Source organism: Corvus hawaiiensis, chromosome 17 (assembly GCF_020740725.1).
Source record: "Corvus hawaiiensis isolate bCorHaw1 chromosome 17, bCorHaw1.pri.cur, whole genome shotgun sequence".
In the NCBI taxonomy this organism is placed as follows: domain Eukaryota; kingdom Metazoa; phylum Chordata; class Aves; order Passeriformes; family Corvidae; genus Corvus; species Corvus hawaiiensis.
Window position 1 is genome coordinate 5849421 of NC_063229.1, and position 16899 is coordinate 5866319.

At 44.5% G+C, this 16899-nt stretch overlaps 2 protein-coding genes across 3 annotated transcripts in view; both read left to right on the forward strand.

The window, feature by feature from the left end:
• Positions 1-9: 9 nt before the first annotated feature.
• LOC125334931 (protein FAM83D-B-like) lies at positions 10-4513 on the forward strand. Its single transcript, XM_048322170.1, has 4 exons — positions 10-703; positions 1590-1757; positions 2351-2475; positions 2715-4513. Exons 1-4 carry the CDS (start codon positions 254-256, stop codon positions 3103-3105), a joined length of 1134 nt encoding a protein of 377 aa, XP_048178127.1. The 5' UTR covers positions 10-253; the 3' UTR covers positions 3106-4513.
• Positions 4514-6111: 1598 nt separating this feature from the next.
• DHX35 (DEAH-box helicase 35) overlaps positions 6112-16899 on the forward strand; it is a 28806-nt gene continuing 18018 nt past the window's right edge. For both annotated transcript variants that reach the window (XM_048321949.1, XM_048321950.1), the window contains exons 1-11: positions 6112-6210; positions 7604-7737; positions 8113-8205; positions 8365-8442; positions 10025-10129; positions 11000-11061; positions 11691-11760; positions 12813-12872; positions 14821-14933; positions 15082-15178; positions 16272-16430. In XM_048321949.1, the coding sequence (XP_048177906.1) occupies positions 6171-6210; positions 7604-7737; positions 8113-8205; positions 8365-8442; positions 10025-10129; positions 11000-11061; positions 11691-11760; positions 12813-12872; positions 14821-14933; positions 15082-15178; positions 16272-16430 (1011 nt within the window). In that variant the 5' untranslated portion in view covers positions 6112-6170. The remainder of the gene's footprint in view (positions 6211-7603; positions 7738-8112; positions 8206-8364; positions 8443-10024; positions 10130-10999; positions 11062-11690; positions 11761-12812; positions 12873-14820; positions 14934-15081; positions 15179-16271; positions 16431-16899) is intronic.

Genomic DNA, 16899 nt, shown 5'->3' on the forward strand with positions numbered 1-16899 from the left:
CCATTTGCCCTCTCCAACCTTAGGAGCAGCCTTTTGATCCGGGCTGGGCAGCAGGTCCAGGGCTGGGCTTATCCTTCCTCCTTAGAGGCTGGCGCTTCTGCGGGCGCTTCCCTGGGCGTGGGGAAGGCTGCCGGCTGTGCCACCCGTGACTGTCCCGTGGGCGAGCGGCCGGGAGGAGCGGAGCCGGGCGGGAGGTGCGGAGGAGCCCGCGGAGCGCTATAAAGAGCCGGGGCAGCGCCGGGGCGCTCCGGCCATGGCCAACGCGTCGCAGTGTCTGGAGGAGGGCTCGGGGCGCTGGCCGCCGCCGGCCGGGCCGTACAGCGAGGCGCAGCGGCTGGCGCTGGAGGAGCTGGTGGCGGGCGGCCCCGAGGCGCTGCGGGCTTTCCTGCGGCGGGAGCAGCTGCCGCCCTTCCTGTCGGAGCCCGAGGTGCAGGACATCGCGCGGGCCGCGCTGCCGCCCGCCGCGGGCCCGGAGCCGGCGGCCGAGCTCTCGGCCGGCGCCTCGCTCGACGCCTCGTCGCTCACCTACTTCCCCGAGCGCTCGGACCTGGAGCCGCCGGCGCTGGAGCTGGGCTGGCCGGGCTTCGCCAGCGGCGCCTTCCGCGGGCTGCCGCGGGTGGAGGCGCATTTCCAGCCCGGCTGCGGGGACAGCATCTACGGCTGCAAGGAGGCGGTGCGGCGGCAGATCCGCTCCGCGCGGCAGGTGAGTGCCCGCGGCGGCCCCGCTCCCGCCCGCGCCGCCCTGCGCAGCTTCCGGGGGCCACCTCGTCCTTCCCCGCTTCACTTTACTCTTACATAAACTCCCGATTTTACTTACTCTGCTGTTTCGTATTGCTTTATATCTTTCCCACCGTCTTTTCTAGTTATTTTTTAAACACGTTCATTATTTGCCAGCTTTTTCCCCCCTTACTGCTGGAAACCGAGTCCGGACTCTCTGGGTGCCGCTGAGCTCCCTCAGGGAGCTGGCACCTGTGAGCGATACATCCCGAGTGTGCCCATTCCCGGCTCTCTGAAATAGCCTTTGCTTCCCCATCCTGCAGAGGATCCACGGCACACCCTGGGGTTCAGCCCATGGGGAAGATCTGCGGGGATAGGAGCTGAGTCTCAATGGACGTTTTGCTCAGCTCTTGACTTGAAATATGAGAATCTGAATAATAAGTTGAAGACAAACCTTTTATCTTAAACAGAGAGGTGAGATGTAAAGAGCAGTCAGACACTGGTGGGTTTGGGTTTTTTTACTGTTTCTTTTCATATTTGAAAAGTTGAAAGACTGGAAAACTGTAGCATTGGAATTAAGCTCACCTTTTTCTTCTGGCAATGCTTTTGAGGAAAAGACATCTGTTCTCGGAAAAATCCCCTCTTGCCTAGGAAGAGATCAAATTTGCCTAACATAGAGCAAAACCAGGGGTCTAGCTCTATTTCAGGGTGCGGAAGAATGCATTGTACCACGGAAGACTGTACCATGTTCCATAACCACCTGAAAAAAAGGCAGGGGGGAATATTTAATTTGAAAATCAAATTTCTCATGTGCTATCTCCCTTGCGATGCTGTGGAAACAGCCTAATGGTTTTTTCTGAAACTCGTTGCAGATGATTGCCCTGGTTATGGATTCCTTCACAGATACTGATATCTTCACAGACCTCTTGGAAGCCTGTAGCCAGTGGCAAGTTAAAGTGTATATCCTTCTAGATCAGTCTTCGTTTTCCCACTTTCTAAAAATGTGCAAGGATCTGGGAGTTGACCTTGAGCAGGAAAAGGTGAGCCTTGTCATATTTATAGGGGTAGGGAACTGATTCTCTCATGAGTGTAATCTTTGAGCTGACAAAAGAAGAATTTATTACACCTGCTGCCACAACTTAAAATGGGGGTTATGTAGCTCCAGCTCTTTTTTGGAAGATTTAACAATTCTTACATAAGGCAGCAATTAATAGAAAATCTGAAATATTTGTAATTGGATGTTACAGCTGCTTTCTGAGCACAAATACTAATTGAATGTTCAAGGAAATGCAGGAGGAATGTCCAGTTCCTAAAGCATGACTGGAGTTGCTTGGGCTCGCCGAGACTTTGAAGGCTGATGGAGAAGCAGGTTCTCAGGAGTCTGTGGAATTTGGATCCTGACAATTACGTGACAGGAATTTTCACAGTCACATTCTGCACAGTCAGTTTATGGGTTTGCCCCTTAGTGTCACCTCTTTTCCTACAAAAATGAGACAAAAATCATCACTTGGTTCCTAGTGGGTCAGTCTTGTGCCAGTGTGCAGTTCAGCAGGGATGGTTATTCCTGTGTTACTCCTTTAAATGCAATCACTGAACTTTGCAGTCCACCTGACTCTTGCTGTGTCTTTAACAGCTGATGAGGGTTCGAATTATCACGGGGAGCACATACTGCACCAGGTCAGGTGTCAAAATCATTGGAAAAGTCCGTGAAAAGTTCATGTTAATTGATGGCATTCGAGTGACAACAGGCTCCTACAGGCAAGTGCCGATTTCTTTCTGTTGCTTAACATAATTTCTCTACGTGGAAAGTAAAGCCAGCAATGTTGCTTTCCTTATCAGATTTTATGACTAACATTTATCCTTAAAAGACCCCACTGCTCATCAGTTGGGTTGCAAGAACAACATAACTAAATGTGATGAAGGAGAATTTTCAGTGAATACTTTCTTTACTAATTATTTTGAATTAACTCATAATTTTTCCGCTCTTCCTTTGCTAGTTTTACGTGGACAGATGGGAAGCTGAACAGCAATAACATTTTGATCCTGTCAGGCCCTGCAGTTGCGCACTTTGACCTGGAATTTCGGATTCTTCATTCACGGTCAAAGCCTATCAACTTCAAAGAGTTTTCCAGCTGCAAGAAGAACAGGGTGTGGGACCAGCTGTTCAGGATAACAGTGGCTTCCAGAGATGTGACCAGGGAACACTTCCTGAGAATGGAATTTTTGTATCTGAGAGCATTTGTAGGAGATCTGAAGAGGAAGAGGAGCTGGCTGCACGCCTCCAGGGAGGCCGTGTACACCCCAAATAACACGATGCACACCTCCCCCCCGCTGACTAAGAGGAATGGCTCCCTGGTTATGAGGCCACACTGGATCATAGAGAGATGAACTGCATGTCCACACAGAGCAAGAAGCAGAACCTCAGGAACCACGTCCATCCATCCCTGTCCAGCACTATCTTGCAGTGCATTTGTGAGAGCAGCTGGGAAAGAAACCTCAGAGAGAAAGTGAAACTGGAATTGTGGCTTTGCTTGAAGAACACTATAAAGCCATTATTGACTTCTACTATTCTGTTAAATTTTCATTTCTCAACCTGTTCATGCATGTTTTAAGCTGATGGGTTGGCAGCGTCATGGCTCAGTAGCTCAACCCTTATTTCTAAGAAATCTGGGTATTGAAATTAGTACTGCTTAAAAGTCTGTTCTAAGGATGAAAGCAGGATTGCTGTTCAGTTCTGCAATCAGTCTTGGTCTTGTGTTATACAAACTCTCCACCACCTGTTTCATGACACAGAACTGGAGTAACCCTAATCTAGAAACTAGTAGGTCAGTACCACACTACTACTCCTCAAATGCTACATTTTCTTCACACAAAGCTGTGCTGGCAGGCAGAATGAGCTAATGTGTCAGCAAACAAGGTTTTAGTAGTGACTGAATTTCAAATGACCTTTATATTAGACTGGACTGTTGGACATCATGCAATAAATGTGTGCAAGTGATAATATTCTAAAGGACCCACTATGTTTGTAGTAGAGCCAAATGAGACCAATTCCTTGGCATTGCCAGATCTTTTTGGTTTCTTTGTGGCTGCTGCCACAGTCTGATCTTGTGGGAAAAGCTGAGTAGATCTGAAATCTGTGAAGCTGCTGCATCTTCACAAAAGTCCAAATTTCATCAGAAATGCAATGACACAAAAGTCAGCAACAGAACCATTTTTAAGGTCTCATGGATGCTCAATTTTTTTTATTATTATTTTTTAATCCATTCATTTCTGGAGGTACAAAACCACCCTTAAATGAATAAGCTATCCTCCCAAACAGCTGCACATTGAGGTACTGAAGTTCCAGCAGCCTGCCAGTGCAAATACTCATTAGTCAAAGCAAAGGTTTACCATTTCTCAGGTTGTTCTTGTGGCTCTTCTACTGCAAAATACTCGGGTAGATGCTTGTGTGAGTGTCCTGTGGGTTCTGGGCTTCAGAAAGGAAGATTAAAACTTAGCTGGGGAATTTCACATGGGTTTCAGCTAATTAGCAGCAAGATAGCATTAAACTGGACAGATGGATCTTACAAGAAATGTCTTTATGGACAATGCAATAATGTACTGATTAATATGCAACTAATCTGGGCCCTTTTTCTTCTGCACTTACAATCATTGAAATGTAATCATTCTGGCTCTCCTAATCTGTAAATATTCAATAGTATATAGCTTTGTACTATTAACTTCCATCCACATGTAAAGAAGTTTGAAATATGTATTTTTATTCTTACCTGTATTTTCCATAAAGACAAAACCCATACAATGTTGTACTCTATGCAAAATACTGTTTGTGCAATCTTATTTTCATAATAATTATCTGTATAGATTTTCTCAAATATAACTTTTCCACTTTGTTGTTCATGTTATCAATAGGCAGCTCTTTCCATGTGGGATTTTTTCTCAACAATTACTAATATATTGATGATACAAAATACTATGATTTGTGTTTATTTTTGACAGTGTGGACTTAATATCAAAAGTATATTGAAATATATACCTAGAACTTTAGGAACATCGTAATTATAACTTAATAACCTCTTTTACATGTGGTTACTCAGCGTAACAAGTGGCCACGGAGGTAGAGTGCCGTGAGGTGCTGTTTGTGTTAATCACCATAACTGCACTGCTAGCATGGGAAGGTATAAGAATATAAAATGTGATTTTATTTTTTTTCCTATAAGCATGAATATTTGACAGTATTACTGAACTCACTAGAAGCAATTTGGGCTTTCTATTTTTTATATTTCGTCTAGCTTGTCCTTAATTTACTCAAAGCCTACATTAAGTTTGATTCAGTACTAACTTCCATGGGCCTTCATGGGTGTGTCTGTGGTTTAAGCAGGCTGTAAGGAGCCTGTGGGGGAGCGCAGCTGCATCTACTCACTATTAGTGTGATCATTTTCCTTCTTGTCCTTCAGCTCCCTGGTACAAAGTGCAGCAGCTGTGGCATGGATAGTGTGGAGGCATCCTCCACTGGAGAATGAATCAGCTCTAATTAATTAATGAGCAACGACTTTTGGGCAGTGATCTCCCAGTCCTGTTAAATCCTATGTGCTCCACCAAGTGATCCCAGAATGGTTTGGGTTGGAAAAGACCTTAAAGCTCATCTCATCCCACCCCCTGCCAGGGGCAGGGACACCTTCCCCTATCCCAGCTTACTCCAAGTCCTGTCCAGCCTGGCCTTGGACACTTCCAGGGATGGGCAGCCACAGCTTCTCTGCGCCAGGGCCTCACCTAATCCAAAATTGCACCTTAATCCCTCACGGGCCACTGCTCCTCAGACAACCACGGCAGCGATGCCAACCCGCGCACTCTCATTGTAGTTTGCCGGACATTAGACGTTACTAAGTGTTAACAACGACTCCATTGTCTCTTGGTTGCAAAGATTTGGCGCTGCGGACTGTGTGAGGGCAGACAGAGAACCCGTTGTTATTGCCGGGCCGCTTCAGCCGCTCCCGCGCTGCGGGCCGGGCCGGGCCGGGCGGGGCCGGGCGGGGCCGGGCGGGGCCGGGCGGGGCCGGGAGGGGGCGGGCGGGGCCGGGAGGGGGCGGGCGGGGCCGGGCGGGGCCGGGCGGGGCCGGGAGGGGCCGGGCGGGGCCGGGCGGGGCCGGGCGGGGCCGGGCGGGGCCGGGAGGGGGCGGGCGGGGCCGGGAGGGGGCGGGCGGGGCCGGGCGGGGCCGGGCGGGGCCGGGCGGGGCCGGGAGGGGGCGGGCGGGGCCGGGAGGGGCCGGGCGGGGCCGGGCGGGGGCGGGCGGGGCCGGGCGGGGCCGGGCGGGGGCGGGCGGGGCCGGGAGGGGGCGGGCCGGGCCGGGCGGGGGCGGGCGGGGCCGGGCCGGGAGGGGGCGCGGTCTCCACGGCAACGCGGGGGGCGTCACGTGGGCCCCGCGCTCCGCTTCCGGCTGCCCTCTCACCCCAAGATGGCGGCGCCCGTGAGGCCGGTGAAGTTTTGGAAGCCGGGTGAGGGATGTAGGGGGTGCGGGGAATGGAGCCCCGACCCGGGCTGGCCGCGGTGAGGGATACGGGGGAGGGAGCCTCGGCTGGCCGTGGTGGGGGGGCGGTGTGGGGGACAGAGCTTCGACCTGCCTGGCTGTGGTGAGAGATGCGGCGAAAGCCGGCAGCGCTGCCCCCCTCGGTTCTTGGGGGTCTCTGGAGTGTTTACAGTGAAGGGCGAGAAGGCTCGGAAAGGAGGCTTGGAAATGTTTTACGAGGAGCGGCGGAGGGAGCTGGGTTTGCTTAGTCTTCAGAAGAGGAGGCTTAGGGGTGACCTCATCGCTCCCTCCAACTTCCTGACAGGAGGCTGTAGTGAGGTGGGAGCCGGTCTCTTCTACGGTGTCTGCCGTGAGAGAACCAGAGGAAATGGCCTTAAACTGCGACACGGGAGACTCAGATTAGCTATTATAATTTTTTTTACCGCTGCTCGGGTGGTCAGACGTTAGAATAATTTGCCCGGGAAGGTGGTGGAGTCACCATCCCTGAGGGTTTTCAAGAGGCGTCTGAATGGTGCTGGATGATGTGGTTTAGGGCTTACAGTGCTGGTGCAGGGTTGGTGGTTGGACTGGATGAGCTTGAAGGTTTTTTCCAACCTTGATGATTCAATGAGGGCAGTGGGGAAATCGCTGTCCTCTCGCTGCCAAAGAGCAGGGGGTGTTTGTGGCTCCAGCTGGGTGGTGCCCGCTATGGGGTGGCAGGGGAGGGGATGGAGTGGGTGGTTTGTGGGGTGGGTGTGCTGCCCTTTGGGGAGTCTCAACGGGCTGTGAAGTGTGCAGGGGAATCCCAAGGAGTTCTGAGGGAGGAGCAAAATCCTGGGCTTGGGTGGAAATAATCCTGGTGAGCAGCAGGGAGAGCAGCTCAATGGAGAAGGACCTTGGGAACAATCACAGTGATAGTTAATTTGTGGTAAAACTGCTTGGCAGTTCTGAATAGGGACTAACAGTGGGAGAAATGAAAGCAAGCAAATCCTACAAAATGGGGAATCCTCCTCTTTGCTCTCAGACTTTCCCAATTGAGTCTGTAGCTGGAGATGACATGTTCTGTTCTTGAGATCAGTTTTTGTTTCTAGATCCCTCGATTGCTCATTTTCAGGTGTCAGTAGTAGTGTGATGATTTGCAGCAGGAATAAATCAAATTTCAGTTCCTGAGGTAACTTCAGAGCTGAAGAGAGGGGTGTATCCCTTGTTTATCGTTAGTATTTTGATTGCTTTCACAGAAAACTTGTTTGGGTTTTGTTTTTTTTTTTTAGTATGCTGCCACCCATGATTCCTATTTGTATGAAACGTATTTATTTTGGCTGTATTGTGATACAGCAGGCAGTAGTGTATTGTTCCAGTTAAAATTCACTTCTGTCATGTAGGCTCAGAAGGTCCTGGTGTCAGTGTCTCGGAGGAGAGGCAGAGTCCTGCTGAGAGCAGTGCTGTGACCGTCATCTATAACCCTTATGCTTCCCTCTCCATTGAACAGCAAAGGCAAAAGCTGCCTGTTTTTAAGGTACAGAAGTTCTTTTTGATATATTAAATGCATTGTATGATGTCTGGCTTGTCTGTCTTTTTTTTTTTTTAAAGGGCAGTATAAAATCACTTTGCAACATAAAGTAATAAATTTATGACTTTGCTCTCTATTTATTGGAATTTATTGTCCTGTTTGACAACTGTAAGTCACAGTTTTAAGGGCTTTGTTGATGTATATTATTTACTATATGTTGTACATGTCATTTAGAGATTTTAAAGGACACAGCTTTTGGCAGTGAACTCCATGTAATAAGAAGTTACTGTGTCTGCCAGATATGTAAATATTGTCATTTTAATTGTTTTCTTTTTTTTGTACAATCTGCTGTTTATGTTTAAATGTCATTTTCTCTTTCAGCTAAGAAATCACATACTTTACCTAGTGGAGAATTACCAGACTCTGGTGATTATTGGGGAAACAGGATGTGGAAAATCAACGCAGATTCCACAAGTAAGTGTCTGTTTAGGTTGGTAAAATCAGGTGTTCCCTCAGGGGATTTTACATGGAATATTGAACAGAACCAGGTCAAAACACAAAGTTTGAGTGCCTAACACTTTGGTATAACCACAGCATGACCAGGGCCTCTCTTATCCCCATTCTTGTTTGCAGTACCTGGCAGAAGCTGGCTGGACAGCTGAAGGAAGAGTTGTTGGGGTGACACAGCCTCGTCGGGTCGCTGCTGTTTCAGTGAGTGTCCAAATCTTCCCAGCCTGTTGTCATTATAACCTCCAGTTTATCAGCGGGTTTTGCTCAATAGCAGGAATCTGCACGAGCTCCTGAATGAATAGATGTTTCTGCTTATCTTTCTGTAAGAGTTGCTGGTGTTACACACTGAATTCAACCTCATTAGTGGGTCTGGCCAAACATTTTTCAGCTCCAGAATTGCAGATGTAGAAGCTTTGAAGTAAAATTGACTGATGTCAGCAGAACTGTGTACGGAAGTTAGGGCTGAGCTGTGTTTGACTCAGAACTAGAACTGTGCTTGTGTGACCCTCAACTTCTTTCACAAGGTGAAACAGTGATGTAAATCTGCATACAGTTATGCAGCCAGTGGAAGAAACAAGAGGTTGTGTACCTCTTTCTAGCAATTCATAACTAGGTTTTTAATCTTTTTTCTGTGTTTGTTTTTTGTTGTTATTATGGGGTGTGGTTTTTTTGGTTTCCCCTTGTAAAAATGTCAGGCAGAAGAAGAACAGCTTTATTGTGAGAAATTTTTGCATATACATATTATGTCTTGGAGAACGTAATGTCCGCTGGATGTGCTATGAGGGGGAAAAGAGGAGATGCTGAGGGCAACGACTTCTCCTCTCTGGTAACAGTGTGCACAGAAAGCATCCAGTGCTCCTTGTCTTCACAACTGCTGCCAGCCCCTGACTTAGGTGAAGTTTCTGCTGCAGCATTCTTTTTATACAGAGAACTGAGGTGCTGTTTTATAACCCGCATTTTGCCTGTTCTCTGTAATGCAGTAAATGGTATCTACAACACACCAGCATCTACCTCTGGTAAATACTGTAGAATCCAGTATTCTTTGACCAGATCCAGCCTGGTTAAGGGAACAGTCTCTAGCAGTGCTCTGCATCTTGTGCTTTGGGCAGTCTGCCTGCAGTGTCCTCCCTTTTCTCCTTCATAGGGCATCCAGCTGACAGAGCACAAGTTCTACAGGAGATGTTGGGAGTGCTGCAATGATTTCTCACAGCAAACTCACTTCTCTCTTCCCTTTCATGTCTTAATGCGTCATTTTCAAGCCTAAAATAGATTATTCCATTCAGGCTTAGTACATAGACACAGCAGGGTTTTTGCTCGAGACTGTTGTTGCAGACTGCCTGGACTGTGGCTGTTACAGTAGATGAGAAATATAGCTGGTGATTTATTGCTTTGTCTTGAACTGGAAATGATATTTTATTTTAATAGATGACTTATCTGCTCTCCCATCTAGAACATGGGGGTTGTTAGAAATAAAGATAGCTAGTTGCAAAGATATATTCAGAAATTCCTGAACTTCTGCTTGCATTACTGACAATTACCCTGGATTCTTGGGCTGAAGGTGATGGGGTGATAAGATTCCAGCTGAAATCATGAGTTCACTGCCTGTAGGTATGGCTTAGAATGTCACTCAAATGACTGACAGTAGCTTCTTGTTGTAATTCTAGTGGGACTAATTTATGTATTGTGGAGTTTTATTGTGTCTTTAGATGTCTTTGTAGTTTGTAATGACACAAGGCTGAAGTGTGCTGAGCTGTTTCTTGCTTCTGAGGATCTCTCTTCCCAGGTTGCAGGCCGAGTTGCTGATGAAAGAGGTGCAGTGCTGGGACATGAGGTTGGATATTGTATTCGGTTTGATGACTGCACAGACCCACAGGCTACAAGAATTAAGGTGAAACATGAACACTGTGTGGTTACTCTGAAGGAATTAGTTGAAACTCTTCAAGTACTTTTGCAAAATTATTGAGAACCATGTGATGCCCAGTCAAGAGAGTAGATAACGTTTCAGTTTCCCAGGTGGGCACCCCAAAATTGTGCTTGAAATGACTGTGGTGATCCAAACCTTAATAAAACGAGTACCTGTTCTGTTCTGATAGTCTGACAAGCACCATTTTAAGTCTAAAGGACAATTCCAAGGTATGGCCAGCTGTTGGTACGGCACTGGTGTGACCTGTGTGTCACTCAAAGTCATTGGGAAAGGCTGCAGTGAATCACAGTTAAAAGTATCCTCCCTACCCTGAAAATAGATTTTGATTAAAAGCACAGATAAAACCCAAATGAGTAGGCTAAGAGACAATTTGGTAGATTAAATAGCAGCTTTGCAGCTGTTCTTCAGGGCTGTGAGCAATGTTAGTGTTGCTTTTGTTCCTCTAGAAGATGATGTGCTTTAGTTGTGCTGGAATAGCAGTGATGATGAATGAGACAATTTGCTTTATGATTTTTTTTTTTTTCCAGAGGCTGGTGTTCCTTTTACAGTGAAAGAAATGGAGATGTTTGTTCATTAAATAGAGCTGAACTTAATTTTTTTCTTTTATGCATGATGGTTATTCATTTAGAGTTGGACATTTGGAGGGTTTTACCATCAATTCTTGCTTAGTTCAAGACCACAGTTGCAGTCACAGTCTAATTTGATAGATCATTAGAAAATTAAAGGCAAGGAAACATTCAGGCAAAAGCCTAGAAAATCATCTTTAAAAATCACAGTTAGCTGAGACTATCTTTTAAGGATTTTTCTACATTTTTTTTTTCCATTCACTTTTAGTTTCTAACTGATGGTATGCTGGTGAGGGAAATGATGGCTGATCCTTTATTAACAAGATACAGGTAAGAAAACATGGAATGAGTGCTTGCTGAAGTGCAATTTGGTAAAAACCTGCATTTTTTTCCTGTTACAATAGCGGTTTTTGTAAATTATTAGTGGTTATTATAAATTAAATACCAAAAAAGCGAAAATTACTGTAGAAGTTTGACTTCTTTATGTTGTAAAGACTGCTAGTTGATCATTGCAACACCAAAACCAATAGGATTTGATTCTATAGTTTTGGGACAAAAGCTAAGTGGGGGCCTTATGGAGTCCGAATTGTTTCATTTCCCAATTTTAAATTATTTTTTCTTCTTTATATTAATAAAAAAAAAATCAACAACAAACAGGCTTTTCTGATATCCAGAAGACCTATGCAGTACAGTAAACATAAACTTGTTTTCTTCTACCCCTTTCCAAAAATTAACCTGAATAGAGAACAGTGTGTATGTCCCATGTGACGACAGGTACATTTTTCTCCCTGCTCCATTGCTGCAAGTTTTTTTTAACTTCCACAGTTTTGTAAGTGGCTGTGAACAGTAAAAGTCCAGCAGCAGACTTCAAATAATGGTGTTTCTAGAAGACAGGGAGACACTGATTCTAATGTCAGTCAAGTAATTTCTGAAACCTCATCTTTCTGCTTTTTTCACAGTGTCCTCATGCTGGATGAAGCTCATGAAAGGACTCTTTATACAGACATTGCCATTGGCTTACTAAAAAAGGTAATTCTTTTTTAATTCACGGTTCTCTGTAATTTTAATTTGGTAATTTTATTATAGCTCTCTGTAACTGCTTTAATTTCCATCCTTTTCATTAAACCTCTGATCCTGATGGCTGGTAATTGAGGGAGTGTGATTGCTGCTTCCTCATTTATCCTGCAGCCTATTGTACATACCCAGGTATTTTCTTTGGTTGTCTGACATTCAGGATCCTCTATTTCTTCCCCCTGATGCTGAAATCTCTCCTTAGCTGATAGTACCAAAAATACAGTGTTGATTCTGCTGCCGCTGATCATGTGAAGTGATCTGATAGGGGCTTGTTGCTGACTTTCAACCTACTAAAGCTCTGACTCCCACCAGAAATTAAGAGTAAGTTAAAATAACAGACTGAATGCCCTTAAAATAAATACATAAAACTCCAAACAGTCATCAGGTTCTGAAACTTATGGGATGATATGGCTGTGATGCCTTTTCCTGATCTTAAAATCAAGAGTCAAACACGGTTAGAAGGGGAAAAGGGATTTTACTTTGATATTTATTTTAAGGATCCTTTGGTGCACCACATCCAGGTCAAATGCACGCTGCAATGCCCACCCTCAAAAGATCTGATATAACATTATAGGTGTTACTAATTAGCACATCTATCAAAGATTCCCCAGTGAGAGGCTTGAATGAGCCCCCCTTCCCAAGGAGCCTTCCCCTGGATGGTTCTATCTTGGTTTACAGAACGTGTTCTGGAGAGGACCTTGGGGTCTGGGACACACTGATCCCCAGCTACGAAGCTTCTAAAATGTTTAGTCTCCCAGCTTGACAAACAAGTCCAAGAATGTAGGCAAAAGCACCAAGAATACAGAAGTTGTAAAAAGGTATAACAGGGGTATAAAAGAAAAGGCAAAAAATCTTCATGGCATCAGCTGCTTCATTCATCATCTGTCTTGCAGTTTAAAGTAGTTTTATAGAGAAGTTTCTGGTAATCTGGATTCTCTAATTCTTGGTTCTAGTCTTGTATTTCAGAAAACAGCTTTTACTCTGGGTGTTGTTGGTTTCTCTCCCAGGTTCAGAAGAAGCGTGGGGATCTTCGCCTGATAGTGGCTTCAGCTACCTTGGATGCAGAGGTACAGCTCAGAGATTTGGGTTGAGATGAAGTGACATTAGGTGGCAGCTCCACTGCTATTTGTGTACAGCTTATCCTCTGTGCTGCTTGGGAAGCATTGCTGCTGCTTGAGTGGTTGCAGGGAAAAAAATCTGCTCTAGATCAATTGCTCTGGTTTTCATGTTGTATTAGCAAACTGTTTTGTATGTGAATTTAAAAATGAATCTCTTTTTTATGTATTGATGTCTTTTTTCTCCTTATCTGTATTTTTTATTAAATATGTTCTCTTGGCTTAATTTATTAAGAGGCATTGATTTAGCTCAGTGTTGCTGATAGAAGTAATTTGAGGCAATTACACACAAGTAAAAATAAGTGATAAATGAATAGATTTGATTTCGGTGAGATCGTACTAGATCCCTGATTGACTCGTGGCCTGTGAACACTTATGTAAACTTAGTAAAAACATCATTAATTTGATTTTGAACAGAAGAAGATCTCTCTTAGAGCTGAGCAGTGTTTCACCCAGCCCTGTGTTCTGCTTGTAGCAGCAGCAACAGGAGATGCTGTTTAGGGAGAGCACGCAAGCCTGTGCACCTGCTGTGGGTCTGTTCTCTTTGGGCTGCCTCAGCATCTGCAGTAGTTGTAACAGAGATATTAGTCAGCACCTTCCTGCTGTTTCCCTCTACTGTGTGTTTATGGGCCTGCTGTTTGTTAATTTGTCTTTGAATTTGCTCAATGAAGCTGCAAGTCTCCAGGACACCATGTGAGAGTAATTTTCAGATGTTTGCCACCTGTTATATAATGAAGTAGTTGGTCTAAGTTCTTTCAAACCTATTAGTTTCATCAAGGATCTCCTAGTTCTTGTACTGGGGATTTGTGTTTAAGAAAAGCACTCCCAAAACCAGTTTTACATTTGCTTTGTCACCTTTGATTCTGTAAACTTCAGCTGTGTGTTCTCAGTTCTCAACTTTGTGCTCCCCAAGAACAGCCTTTTCAGTCTCTCTTCATATGGCAGCTGCTCCATCTCCTGCATCATATTCATTCCTCATCTCCACTTTTCCTAACTCGTCTGTCCATAATAAGATGCGGTGGTGAAAGCTTTCATGTGGTACTGAAGATGTGGGCACACTGAGAATTTCCTTTAGTGACAAGTATCATATGCCATGAGTGTTGGTAGTGTGCTGTGCTTTGGTAGTATTTGCACTTCTATATATTCTGTATGTCACAGTGCAAAATTTTAACTGCCAGAAATCACATTTCAAATAGTTGACAGTGAATATAAAATGAGTTAATAGGAGCAAAATGATTGGTGTGACTCTATAAACATTTTTTTAATACAGAGAGTTGATGGTTATCTCTACAATGCCTGTAAAAGTTGAAATGAGTTATTTGGGTTCTTAAGTTCATCCTCTTGCTGTTATTTATTGGAAATACTTCATGACAATAAATCTGAATTTATGAAGGTGTCTCACAATTCATAAATCAAAACCTCACATAAATCATGCCTAACTCTGCTTTTATTAAGTGAGATCTTGGTGTTCAGTAAGAGCTGGAAAATTTACTTGCTCATCCAAAAATGGATGAGAATATGCAGACCCTATACAAATCTTTTTGCACCAATCATTTCTAAGTTCTTAGCTGTGACTTTGCTAATGCGATAAATCCAGTTAAAAGATTCTTTATCTTCTTTTTCTTTATCTTTCTTTTTTGTATCAGCTGATATAATTAATGTCCCTTTTCAATTTTTACCTCTCAAAGTAATAAACATGCAAGACTTTTTGTGCTAAATGCCTGAACCCCAAACAGAATGGAAGGCAACAAAATGAAACTTTCACATTTTTGAATTGACATTGTCAAATAGATGAAGTAAACATCCAAGTAGTAGTAATTTAACTTCTTCGTGTCTTTAGGTTTTTCCCTCCATTCCTTGAACTGTCAAACTGAAAGTGTTTGTTTTTATTTTAATGTAGAAATTCAGGGATTTCTTTAATCAGAACGATACCGGTGACCCCAGCAAAGACACCAGTGTGATCCTTACTGTGGAGGGGAGGACGTTTCCAGTGGACATCTTTTACTTGCAGAGGTGTGTTCTTGTCTGCTCTTAGCAGTAGTGAAAATGTGCAACTGTGCTATCGTTTTGTCTAGGTTAGAGCTCTGGTTTGTCCCTTCTACAGGGGAGGAGTCTGTACCTGTTTTTCTGCTCACGTCTCTGCTGTTTTCTCTCCCCATAGCCCTGTTCCTGACTATGTAAAGTCAACTGTGGAAACTACAATGAAAATTCACCAGATGGAGAATGATGGTGATATACTGGCATTTTTAACTGGCCAGGTATAGACATAAGCAGTTTTTTTTTTTTGCTTTACAGTGCTGTATTGTGAGCTTTGCAAAGCTGCCTCTGTCTCCTGAGGCTTTCCTTAGTTGTACTTACTTTATTCTCAGTGAAGATGACAAACATTTTTGTACTGATGGGAGCAAAACTAGGCCAGTCCCAAAGATGTGAAGACAATATATGGCCTGAATTTATTGAAGCTAGAGAGGGATGATAGTTTTTGTCATTTAATACTGTATTTTCTCAGCCGTGGTAGTGAGTAGAATATTGTGTGGTTTGTTGGTGCAAGTCACACATACCCAGCTGTTAAAATGACAGTGAGTCATCATTAATACTTAAGGCAAATGGATTCACATTAGTTAGGCTTAACATCCGAAGTGTTTGACAGAAAAACAAATTGCCATGAGATCAAAATGTACTGGTCTCTTCTGCTCTATTTATGCTTGTCAGCTCACTTTGCAGTGGGGAAGAGCAAATGGGAGGTAACTCATCATTTCTCCAGTGAGGAGCCACCTTGAAGAGCTTCAATAACATCTTGCATATTTTCAAAAGCAATTCCTCATCCCTGTTATTGATTTAACTTTGGAATAATGAATTTGGTATTTTATGAGGCATTGTTTGAACATTTTGTTTTCTGTCTGTAAGAGTGAGGTGCCACAGCTGAGGTTAAACGTGAAGTTTAGCAAGAGGTGTTAATGCTGTTCCTGTGCCATTCCTGATCCAGGCCCGCAGCATTCTACACTGTCAAAATATTTTGACCTCCCCTTTTGCTCTCACCAGTTGAGACAGACAGGAAAATTAACCTGCTTCCTCCTGAGGTTGGTTCAGTCCTTCCCCTGTGATTTTGCTCGTGTGTTTGTGGTGTGACGTTGACTCAAATAACAGTGAACATAAATAGGCATGTCAAGCTTTATTTATTATTAATAGGAATTTATCTAAGACTATTACAACATGGAGTGAGCTAGTCAAAGTCCTGGAGTTTGGACAATTACAGTGGTATTATTTTGGTGCAGTTGTTGTGTCTAGGTGACAGGAATGTGCTGTTAAAGTGAAACCTCTCTCATTCTGTGCCCTGTGCTGCTCTGGCTCCAGGAGGAAGTGGAGACTGTTGTTTCCATGCTCATAGAACAGGCTCGGGCCCTCGCTCGCACTGGGATGAAGAAGCACCTCCGTGTTCTCCCCATGTACGCCGGGCTGCCTTCTCCTGAGCAGCTGAAAGTGTTTGAGAGAGTCCCTCACACTGTCAGGAAGGTGAGGCTCTTGTGTGTGTCTCAATTTCTACCACCCAGAAGGGCGTCTGCTGCACTCAGGCTGCGTTTATCAGCTTCACATCATGGGACTATGGCAAATGCTGATTTGAGGGAGGCTTTCTGTATCTCCCATCACTGCCTGTCAGCTTTCAAACTGGGAACCAAGAACATGTTCCCTGGCTTCCCTTTTCATCTTTGATCACTCCGAGACATGTCAGTTCCAGCTCTTCTGTCTTCACATCAACTCTGCAATTTTTAAGTGTCTCCATACAAGCTTGCATTTGTCTTCATTCAGCTGCAGCTTCTTACACTCTGAACTCCTCTGCTTTTATCTTTTTCTTTCTTTTTGTGGTCTAAATGTCCATGGCTGTTTTCCACCAGTAGTGGAAAAATTAGTGACAAAGTGGGTAAATACTGTATTTTTATCTAAAAAACAAGTTCAAACTTACTTGACTTCAGTGCAAAAAAAA

Bases quoted from the DNA above. Each gene is read 5' to 3' on its own strand.
- LOC125334931 (XM_048322170.1), top strand. From the start codon at position 254: ATGGCCAACGCGTCGCAGTGTCTGGAGGAGGGCTCGGGGCGCTGGCCG. The intron at 1,758-2,350 runs GTGAGCCTTGTC...TGTCTTTAACAG, and splicing joins TTGACCTTGAGCAGGAAAAG to CTGATGAGGGTTCGAATTAT. The intron at 2,476-2,714 runs GCAAGTGCCGAT...TTCCTTTGCTAG, and splicing joins GTGACAACAGGCTCCTACAG to TTTTACGTGGACAGATGGGA.